The 11,772-nt window shown below is 40.5% G+C and overlaps 2 protein-coding genes across 2 annotated transcripts in view; one reads left to right on the top strand and one right to left on the bottom strand.

Moving 5' to 3' along the window:
* Window positions 1-256: 256 nt before the first annotated feature.
* On the bottom strand, window positions 257-1,439 carry LOC137889087 (follitropin subunit beta-like). The gene is made up of 2 exons (XM_068732713.1): window positions 1,320-1,439; window positions 257-526 (listed from the first exon to the last, which is right to left on the bottom strand). Exons 1-2 carry the CDS (start codon window positions 1,437-1,439, stop codon window positions 257-259), a joined length of 390 nt encoding a protein of 129 aa, XP_068588814.1.
* A 7,400-nt stretch (window positions 1,440-8,839) lies between these two features.
* Window positions 8,840-11,772, top strand: part of camkvl (CaM kinase-like vesicle-associated, like) — a 38,070-nt gene continuing 35,137 nt past the window's right edge. Inside the window, exon 1 of the mRNA XM_068733587.1 lies at window positions 8,840-8,855. The gene's annotated coding sequence lies outside the window, so the exon portion shown is untranslated. The remainder of the gene's footprint in view (window positions 8,856-11,772) is intronic.

Here is an 11,772-nt window from a genome sequence, read left to right as displayed (position 1 = left end):
TCAGATTAGGCATTATTTAATATGGAAATACACCTGTTATGCTTATTTATTTCCATAGCCTACAATTATTCTCACTTCTTTAATTTACACAATTTTCACAATGAAGTTACAATGCATGTTCAACACAGTGTTTTATTTAGATACCAGAAAAAACAACAACATGAGCAGCTGAGGAGCTTAGATGCACAACAATAACATCAACAAGCACTGCTGGTCCATCAGCTGTATCATGCATGTGCATTGCCTGTGTCAGCGGTCAGGTTCCCACAGAGGGCTGGGTCTGGCTCTTCGCACCGCCAAGGGTCACGGTGCATCGGTCATTGGAGATACGGCTGGAGCGGACGCAGTGGTGTGTGCGCGTGTTGCAGCGCCTGCAGCTGCAACGGTGGGCAGCAGGATAATACAGCTGTGGGTTGACGCCCTGAGGGCAGCCCGGCACATGTGCGGCTCGGTACACCAGGGAGAGAGGCACACAGCTGCGCTGGATGACGAAACTCCTCCCAAAACGTCCCCTCAAGTTGGTGTCCTGTAAACATAGAGTTGAGTTTGGCCAAACGTCTCCCCATATCACTTTCTCAATGTGTAGACCGTACAAAGGTATACTGAGCCGGGCCTACTTGTGCTTTACTTGAGTTTTTTCAATTTATGGTACTTTATACATTTACTTTACTACGTTTCTGGGGGAAATATTGTACTTTTTTTCCCCACTACATTTATTTGAAAGCTTCAGTTTCTAGTTACTTTGCAGATTTAGATTATAAATACAAACTATAATCTCAACTAATACATTTTAATATATTAGTATAGGTTATGCAGCCCAGCAGTATATACAAAGCAATTAAAATGATCTCCACCTTTACCAGCTGCAACATTAAAGTGATATATAACTACGTATTGTAATCCAATGATATCATTTACATTATTCTTAAATGGTCCATTCTGCATAATGGCTACTTTTACTTTGGTTACTATAACTATATTTTATGCTAATACTTTTGTACTTTCACTTGAGTCATATTTTAAATGCAAGACTTTTAACAGTATTATTAACAGTAGTATTTCTACACAGTAGTATTACTATTTTTATTTAGGTAAAACATCTGTGTACCCCTTCTACCACGGTCAAATGTACAACTCAGCAAAATCGTGTTTTAGAAGATTTTAGAATGCTGAATCAAATTCTGTTGCAGTATGTTGCATCAAGTATTCTTATCATGAGCATCGCCACATCAACATCACCTAATCATACACTTTGTTGAACAGTCTACAAAATGCTCAGATGAAGAGCTTCCATGAACAGTGTGAGAGTGTGTAGTCACCTGTGTGTAACAGTAGCCGTTGCAGATGGTAGTGTTGATGGCCACACACTGGCCACAGTCGCGCCTCTCAATCCATAAGGTGTGATTTTTCAGCATACAGGCACACACCGCTCCATGCATTAGCGCACAGAGCAGCATGCATTTCAACACTAACAAAGGCATGCTGATAGTGCAGACGGTGAGACAGTCACTCCGAAGATTATAATTAAAAGACAACACCAAAGATGCACTCAGGGGAATATCCTTGCAACAATATTGATTTGTTAAATCTCATGAAATCCTAAATTGAAGAGAAAAAACATCCCTTGACATATGACCCCATTGTTGTTCATGAAATTACAGAGATGTCCAAAGACAACAGTGTGCATTTAAGTGTGAAGGATTTGATTGCACAGCAAATTGTTTCAGCTATCCAAAAATCTATATTCCCTTTTTAAAATGAGATGATCTTTCTGTGTCTAGATTCTTCCTCTCGCTGTGTCCACTCAGTTCCCCAACTCTGCCGTTCCTCTCCTTTGTGAATATATGAAAAGACCAAGGGTGTCCGTCCTCTTTTATCCACCCCTACTGCCCCAGTAAACTTCAGTCTACAACATCATTCCAGAAATCACATGTCAGCTACAATGTTTAGAGTTAAGAGTAGTCTCGAAACACAGGGGTAGAGAGTAAGTGTGTGTGTGTGTGTGTGTGTGTGTGTGTGTGTGTGTGTGTGTGTGCGTATGAATGGGCAGTGTTCATTTTTACAGGTCATATTGAAGAATATGGGATCAACCATTTGACATGCAGGTGAGGATGGGGGGTGGGGGTGTTACTCAATATCACTGCAGGTTGAGGACGCTGCTAGACGTTATCTGTAAAAACCAGATACAACAACAAGATGTTCAAAAAACGTGTGCGTCTGGTCCAACCTGATCCATGTGGTTGATTCCACATGTGCACCAAAATTGTTGGAAGTGAGTCTTTTTAAAAGAGACATCTTGAAGTATAATGAGTGTTGGCAAATTTGGTAAATGTACAATACCTATCGGTAGTCATACTATGAAGAATCAATTGAAACTTAGAAAATGTGAAAATAAAACAACAGATAGATCTGTAAATATCTCCATGTTAAAAAAATTATAATAATACAAATGAAACACATGAGGGAATTGATTTAAAAAAAGAAAATAATCACATTTAGACAGAATTGAAAGTAGTAAATGATAATATTTTTTCTTTTTTTGTTTACCCTCTGGGACAGAAGATGTGATCCAAACCATTAAAAAAGTGATTTAAGAAATGGCACAAAAGCTAAATTAAATTAAATGTACACATTTGACTGATGCTGGGTCAGCACGCACATGTTTCTGTCTCTACCTGAGGTAAAAGGTTACGCCCTCCTTTTTTAAGCCATTAATGCTCCCATTATTCCAATCTGTTCCTAATGTGAGTGGCCGTGCCCTCAGATGTGCTGATGCTGGATGCAGGCTTGTTTATATCAGTATTGTTTGGAAACACTGGAATATTATTTTAATTATCTAGAGGTCAATATATCTACCATCTACATGGTCAACAAAAATACAGATCAGGCTTCTTTTAGAAAACTGATTTAAATATATACTGAAATACAGAAAATACAGTGAGTCTAATTAGTATACATATACACACTCACCATATAACCTGATTCATTTTGATATTTTGCCACTATTTTCTGCTTCTGACCTGGCCCATGTTTCTTTTATCTTGCTGACTTTGTCATATTGGGTCACATGTAACAAATCCATCAGATAATTACAAAAAAGTGGGTCGTGGTCAGTTCATCAACTATCTGCCCTGACACAGATCCAGCTTTTTTCTCGGACAGGTGGATTATTATTTGTGTGAGCTTCATGAAGCAAGACAGCTATTATGTTTCAAATCATGGTACTGTACTTCATGGGTCATACCTGGATTTAAAGAAAAAACAAAACAATGAACAATCACTTGACTTGTCCCCTAAGGTCAACTGGTTGAGCAGAGACAGAGACACAGCATATAACACAAATCACACAGACACATCATACGAATACAAATACAAAATGTGTGAAAGACATAGCATACACAGGTGAAAACAGTTTTTTAGATAAATGATGTGTTAAACTTTATAATCACAATAAATCATAAAATAGTCAACATTTATGTCCTGTGTGGGTTTAAGTATGTACCGTTTTCTTGCAGAGTTCAGGTAAGAGATGGCACAGGGTATGAAAGATTTTTTAAATAATGGGACTCGAAAAAAAGACTGAAACTCGGCATGCAAGAGTGAACGTTGCCGTGGTCAACTCTGATCCCCAATCACATAGCTAGAAAGATCCCAAATTAATTTAGCAATAGGATTCCTGTTCAACCCTTCCCTTGTCTTCCTTATCATCATGACATCTCCAGATGTTGTTTGAGGTTTTACTTCAGTGGCTCTCTGTTTCAGATTGTACAATACGGGTAACTCTACACGCTCTGATAAGGTCCTGGAACTGGGTCAGACAGAAACATGAACCCCTTTTGCTCAGGGGTGTGCCCTGGCCATGCCCCCCAGGTCAACAGGTCACGCTACATCACCACCATGTCCTTTTTTATTGTTTTATTTGAGATAAGCTGTCCAGGGTCATGGACTCTCATCTCAAATGAGCATGGGGTCAAATACGAATTATTTGGTTTTATTAACATTCAAAATTAGGTTGTGGCTGTCACACTGGACACTAAGGATGGAAATCTCCATCTCCTTGTGATATAAGACTAATCTATTTTAAGCATGTTAAAGTTCCCGGTCCGAAATTATTGTTGGGCATGTCATTTTAGACACAGACATGATTATGGGCTTTTTCCAGAGAACTGCTACAGTGTAACTGTCGAAGGACTGTTGAAAATCTGCAGCAGATAGTTCTGGTGAGCAGGAGGACAGGCAAGCCTCCATCTGGCCCGTTCATTTCTTATGTGGGTCAACTTAAACCAGTAAAAGGCACCAAACAGAACAGAAAAGAAAAAAACAAAAAAGTAATAGATAGTGTAGATAGTAATAGAGGTAATATATGTACTATGTCTAATTTAATGTAGAAAATATATTAAATTAAACACCAAAAATGTGGGAGGAGAGTAGTCTGAATTGGGTTCTGGAGCTGCGCCCCACCTCATACATCGCACTCATGCGCCAGCCGCGAGCGATTCCAAGCCAGTGAGCGCCACATCCGCTGTATGACGCTGAGAAACTGCGCCATTAAGCTTCTCCTGCGACAGCTGCTCACATGACCCATATTTTCTGTTCACTCGCTCACCCGTATCAGGTGATACCCTGCGAGGGTAACTATTGGCTCTTGTCTCAGACCTTCCCCGAGGTAATTGGTGGAGTGACTAAGCACTCAGCATGTGACCTCTACAATGAGCTTCCACCCACGGAAGAGAGAAGGGAAGACAAATCGCATAAATATACTCCGTAATGAAACAGTATTCTGGATTGTGGTGCAAATAATACTGAACTTAAATGAACCGCGGCGGACTGTAATAAACAAATATTGGTATCGTACGATTGGTAGTTTTGTTTTGGTGTCTCTTTGTTTTTAACATCTTGCTCGGTTAACAGTGAAATAGACTCCCGTTGCATGCTGGGAAACCGTTTTCATTGGCCTCTTTCTTTCTTTCACGTATATTGGGCTGCGTTTCTGCACGTAACTTCTTACACTATCTTTCTAAATTACTTAAGTAAATCATATAGTGGCACAATTAAGAAGATGCTTTATGTGAGCTATAGTCGATCTTTGTTTCATAAACAATGCAATCAGATATAGTTCTATCGAAAACTAGACAGATTGTGTGGGATGTTTCCTCATTGTATTTTTACTCAAAGTAGGTGTAACATGAAAATCCTGTATGTTTGGTAAAGTAAATTAATGTTTCGTTGTAACAGTAAAGGTAGTAGAACAATGTGAGCTATAGTCGATCTTTGTTTCATAAACAATGCAATCAGATATAGTTCTATCGAAAACTAGACAGATTCTGTGGGATGTTTCCTCATTGTATTTTTACTCAAAGTAGGTGTAATATGAAAATCCTGTATGTTTGGTAAAGTAAATTAATGTTTCGTTGTATCAGTAAAGGTAATAGAACAATACAACATTATTAAAACACCCAGAAGACAACAAAGAAGAAGTAAATATTATATGTATATATATATATATATATATATATATATATATATATATATATATATATATATATATTACACAAAACTTGCTTTCACAAAACCTACCTCCACAATCACAGCATTTTGTAATATTTACTCTACTATGAATTTGCTCAAAAACAGAAGGCTACTTCACATTAAAATGAGGCACTGATACCACAGCTATACCACCATGCGTCCTGCTATGACTTAATTTTACCACTAGATGGTAGACGAACACTATCTCACATTTAGTGCCCAATCATCAGTGGGATGCTGTGAGCATGCATCTTTTGATTTCATCAATTTATTTTCCACAGGCGGCTGTAAACTGAACAGTGAAACTCACCCAAACAACAACGTTTAATAACACTCCCGAAACCCCAAGGAGATGTCCTCAACTCAAACATTAAACCTCAGCGTGACAGGTGTAAAATGAACACAGTCAGATGTCACAGTTGGCGAGAAAAGATATTTATTGTCCTGTCGTATGAGGGAATATATTCATTTTCTTAACCACAATCAAACCGCACAGCTTTGTGAACACATGCACACGACAGCTCTGTGGGCGGCAGTGAACATCTTGCTTCCTTGGTCATATAATAAGTTGCCAAGGTCCTCTTCACATAGAGGGATAACAGCAAAGCAAGAGTGCATGTATGTTGTTGACAAAGGAACTAAATATTAATTTGAAATTAATTAAATCATAAATTGTAGCATCTTCAAGGACTGTACAGTCAGTGTTCTGTTTGTGTCTTATAGGATTCTTGCAGGCACATTTGTTTTACCTGCCAATAACCTGAGAAAGGTGACAGCTCTTGTGTTTTAGGAGTATATGAAAATGTTCTGTCATCCAGGGTTGTTCCTCCCTGAAAACAAAGGCAGCCTATTTCATGTTGTATTTCAAGGAGAGAGAGAGAGAGAGAGAGAGAGAGAGAGAGAGAGAGAGAGAGAGAGAGAGAGAGAGAGAGAGCTTTCTGGGGGCATTTTTCTTTTTTCAGTGACCTTGGTACACCTCAGGAGGAGAAGGAAATAGTTTGACCCAAATCATCATTGGTGTCCTTGAAAACGCTCTTATTAATAACCTCAGGAATCTGGAGACCACCTCTGCTCCTCCCCCTCCTCTCAGCTGTGATCTTCTCTGTCCTAACTTTTATTTCCACCTCCTTTTTTTGTCTGCGTGTACCTTCGCTTTTACTCGCACAGACCTGCAAGGCCCCCACAGGGCCTCAAAATCAATCTGACAGAGCTTAAAATAATCAACCTAGTTGTGAGAAGAGGGCTTACCAGTACCGTACAGTAGCTCACTTTCTCACTCCCTCCTTTCACTGCTCCCTGTCTCCCTCTGAGTGTGAGGAATGCCAGCCGTCTCAGGACTCTGAGGTGTCTTTTTGTTTCAGTATTGGCCATAAATTTCATTTATTTACTTAATTAATGCATATTCCTTAATTATTCTTTTTTTTTTTCTTTTCTTTTTTCTTTTCATTTTAGGAGTTTCCTTCATTTTATTGTGTTTTTGTTTGTTGTCAAGGTGGTAATGAATTTGTGCTGAGGGGGCAGTAGAATGGAAATACACTGTAAGTACTTTAATGTAAAGGTACAAACTGACTACCTTTCACAACTGCTATGTCATGAAAAGAAGCCAAACTACACGAGGCACCTAAACTTAAAAACAAACAACAGATGTCCATCATCATTTTGAAAGCATAAACACAATGTATACAACTAAAACCTATTTGTATAGTTATAGCTGTAAATTCATACCCTTCTTTTCTAAGCCTAATGTTTCATTTCACATCAACACTGTGAAGCCATTGTTCCGGCCTTGCTTTGCAGTAATACTACTGTAGTAATTAATACTCCATAATTTAAAAAATACTTAGTTAATTTCACCCTAAAGCAGCTGTTACCCCCTTAATCCTTATTTTGTCTCCTTTCCTTGCACTTACATATTGGTTCTCAATAAGCATTATATTGATACCCTCCATGCACTACACAGTTACACAGTAATAAGCCTGTATTTGAGCACAGGATGACTTTTTTTTCACACGTGTGTGTGTGTGTGTGTGTGTGTGTGTGTGTGTGTGTGTGTGTGTGTGTGTGTGTGTGTGCAAAACTGCCTATTTACTGAAAAAGGGTGGAATTAAAGGTTATTGGTGCTCCGTAATTGGTGACCCCTGTCTCAGTAAGTGGCGACCCCCAGACAGCTGGAGAAATATCATTGATCATCCAGGATAAGAATAGCATCTGGAAGCTGGCCTATGGTCAACACTGAAAACATCTAATTTGGGTAATTAACGACAGCGTTCACAGTGATGCATCCAGCTGAAACTTCAAACAATCGCTATCTCTGTCTGTTACAACCTTTAACTAATGAGTTATCCTGCCAGTTAAACTGTCACTATGAGAGAAAAATTGGAAAACTGTAGCGTGACCCAGGTCTGATCTAAAAGACACATTGAATGAAAAACAATCCACTGAAGTCATGGTTCTTTCCTCGGAGTTCTTTTTCCTTTTCATGCTAAGTCCATTTCATCTGGTGAAAATCTTTCTAGGCTGCTATTTATTTTTAAAGGTATGCAAATATTTCCCAACCCAGTGCTGAAGTCAAGGAGGCATTGGTCGCTTTAAATCACAATTCAAATATAGCTGCACCAATTAAGGCCAACTTTCCTATGCTACATTGAGCATGTGGGAGAAATCATTCTACATTACTCTATTATTTATCTCGTAATGTTGGATTATACAGACACGCACCATGTCAGTGGATGAAATCAGCTGGAACTTCGGTGAGGCACAGCACCCTAAATTTGATCATGCATGAATGTGAAAAACATTGTAGGGATAACAGAAATGCATCTGACTCACATTCATTTTTGTACTTTAGCGGTAAACAAAATCAATAAATGGATCAAAGGGTTTAGTCCTTATAGTGGGAATAAATAACCAGTCTGTTTTTCTTATTCTTGATTCTATTTCTCTCTTGCTTACTCTGTCTTCCTTCCTTCACTTTTGCTGTCAGAGGAGGAGTGAAGTAATTACAACCTGCCTCTGACCCGCACTGGCCTGCAGCCCAACGAGGAGGACCTGTGGAGGACCACCAATAGAGAAGAAGAAGCAGAAAAAATAAGTATTATTATGAGATGAAAAATGAAAAATGGGAGGAAAAGAGTGAAAAAGAAATAGCAGAGGGGAAGAAAAAATAGAGAAGAGAGGGACTGAGTGTGGGATGCTGATGAGTGACAGAAGGAGGTAGAAGAGGGCAGGCGAGATGAAAGGATGGGGGGCGAGCAGGATGGCAGAGGGAGAAAGGGAGGCTAAGCTTCCGACAAAAGGAAGTGGGAGACAATCCAGTAAAACCCATGGTGAGTGAGTACATTTGTGTGTGTGTGTGTGTGTGTGTGTGTGTGTGTGTGTGTGTGTGTGTGTGTGTATGTGTGTGTGCATGCATCCCTGAACATGTTGGAGCAACAACGTGGTAAGGGAGTGCAAGCAGTTGATGGTCACAGCATTAATTGCATTATATTACTTGATGCCAAATTGGAAATATACACTAGAAGGCTAGATTGCAGGCTGTTAGGGATTTCATTCTAAATTAAGCCTCTAAGTAGAAAATTTGCATGTAAATCCATGTACCAAACCATTACTGTACGTATCACAACAATTAGAAGCATTTAAATCAGAGAGTCAAGACAACCGAGTGGGCGCCATGATAACTCGTAAAGATGAGCCCAGATGCTCATACACACGTAACTAATTGTTCTTGAGTCAGGATGATAATTATTAAAACACGTCAATTCTTGGTCAACCTCTATTCAAGTGAGGATTATAATAGCTGATAGGTTTCTAAACTGAGACATGTGCACACACTAACACACATGCAGGCACACACACGTTCGCTGAGTTGACGCCAAGTGTGACAAAAAGGGAGAGCAGAGACAGCAAGGGAATGGAGAAAAAACTGTGTGAGGCGAGAGAGAGAGAGAGAGAGAGAGAGAGAAAGTAAGGGAGAAAGAGAGAGAGAGAGAGAGAGAGAGAGAACATGAGAGAGAGAGAGAGAGAGAGAGAGAGAGAGAGAGAGAGAGAGAGAGAGAAAGGGGAAGCAGAATGTGACAAAGTGAGTGAAGGAGAGCCAAGGCTCTGAGCCCTCCTTCTAGATGGCTGCCGGCCTTGACGCCTGTCGACTCCGAATGGCACATTTGGCACAGGGATGTTTGCTCTGAGTCCTCAAAGCTACAGTGCGTTTTACTTTTATCCCAACAGCTGTGCTTTCTGCTCAGCTGACCTCTCCTCTGTGTCTCGCTATAAAACTGGTTCTGTGCAGCAGGGGAGGGTCTTTGACAGTGAGTGTGTTTTCTAGCTTTGGCTGCACTCGTGGAGGTGAAGGTCAGTGCTTATCATTACAAAATCAGTGACTCATGATGATGATTCATAATGAAACATAATGGTCATCTCACACCTCTATGCCTGCCAGTTAGGAATTCTGCACTGATGCCGTCTCGGCCGTATCTGATCCTACCAGGTTGTTGAGCAGACAAATGTCCACTACTTGATGGTCACGCATGCTGTTTGATCATTCAAACACCAGTAGTCAAAAGTAAGTATATTCAAGCACTGTCTTAAGTGTAGTTTAGGGTACTTTAGGGTAGTTGAGTATTTCCATTTTGTGCTACTTTATGCATTGATACACTATATGAGATGCACAGGCACAGCTGAGAGCATAATGCAATCCAATCCAACCGACCCTGGCCGTGCATATAGATGTAAATCTTAAATAAAGTGTGTATTTGTGGACTGTTAATGTTAATCCAACTTTATGGCAATCTTTGCCCCATACCCACCCATGTATGTTATGACCTGATGTTTATCAGTCAAAATATTTTGATTACAATTTGACTAAACGTGCACTGTAATGGTGGATGTAACCAGTGCAGAACCACAAGAAATGACTGATAAGACTTTATGCTCATATTTTTATGATTTCTAGTTTCCTAGCACACACACACACACACACACACACACACACACACACACACACACACACACACACACACACACACACTCTAACAAAGGGTTTTTCAGCAAATGAAAGCTGCAGCAGACTCAAGGTCTCTTGTGAATGTCTGTGGTGTGTGTGTGTGTGTGTGTGTGTGTGTGTGTGTGTGTGTGTGTGTGTGTTGTTGGTATAAGGCTGCTAGAACAGGAAATATATCTGTTGCCTCTGCATCAAACTCTCTCTCTCAGACACACACACACACACACACACACACACACACACACACACACACACACACAGTCCACTAACAAGCATGTGCACAGGCATGCAACCTCACAGACACATAGAAACCCAGTAGTTAGTTCCTGCGTCATTACAGTAGCCATCTGTCAGTATGCAGGCACAAGTACACCGACTTGGCTGTGTGTATGTATCAACTACATAAACACACACACGTTGCATATCCACAAGCACACACATTTACCAAGGAAATATTTCATCCCGGTGACCCTCTCTGCCCTGCACACCCTGCTGGTAGCCTGGTGGATTTTACATGAAGCATTAGATTCACGTGGATCAGTGTAAGAGGTGAAAGGTCTCCTCTCCCTGGTGCTCTCATTTCTTCTTCTCTTTTTCTCCTATTTCGCTTCATCCCTACCCACATGAATCTGTCTGTTTGTGTGCTGCATCTGCCAAAGACTGATGTCATTGTCCACCAGTGTGCATCAAGTGTGTGAGATGAAATGATGAATGTTGAGGTATAATCCCACGGTTTAATCCCGACCACTTCCAATCCGCTGCCTGCCAGCCGGAGGAACTCTTCTGACAGACACACAGACAGACAGTTTTGTTGAACCACACACATTTGGGCCTCCAGCAGCCTTTAATAATGATCTCACATTATTCAAATATGCCCACCTGCTAGGCACAGAGAGAGAGCGAGAGCGAGAGAGAGAGAGAGAGAGAGAGAGAGAGAGAGAGAGAGAGAGAGAGAGAGTGTGAGAGAGAGAGAGAGAGAGAGAGAGAGAGAGAGAGAGAGAGAGAGAGAGAGAGAGAGAGTGTGTGTGAGAGAGAGAGAGCGAGAGAGAGAGAGAGAGAGAGAGAGAGAGAGAGAGAGAGAGAGAGAGAGAGAGAGATGAAAGATTATGTATTTCTCATGGGTGGGACACAGTGAGTGAGTGAGTGGGAGGGAGGGCGGCAGTCAGAAACAAGCAAACTAATTCTCACCGAAGAACAGACAGTCGTGCCAGAGCAGGAGCTGCGGTTAAATCACCTCTCTGACACTC

The sequence above is a fragment of the Cebidichthys violaceus genome, unplaced genomic scaffold (assembly GCF_023349555.1).
Source record: "Cebidichthys violaceus isolate CVI_PGR_0920_01 unplaced genomic scaffold, fCebVio1.0.p SCAF_6, whole genome shotgun sequence".
NCBI classification, from domain to species: Eukaryota; Metazoa; Chordata; class Actinopteri; order Perciformes; family Stichaeidae; genus Cebidichthys; species Cebidichthys violaceus.
The sequence above is the reverse complement of the archived record's forward strand: the minus strand, read 5'-3'. Positions and strand labels throughout refer to the sequence as shown.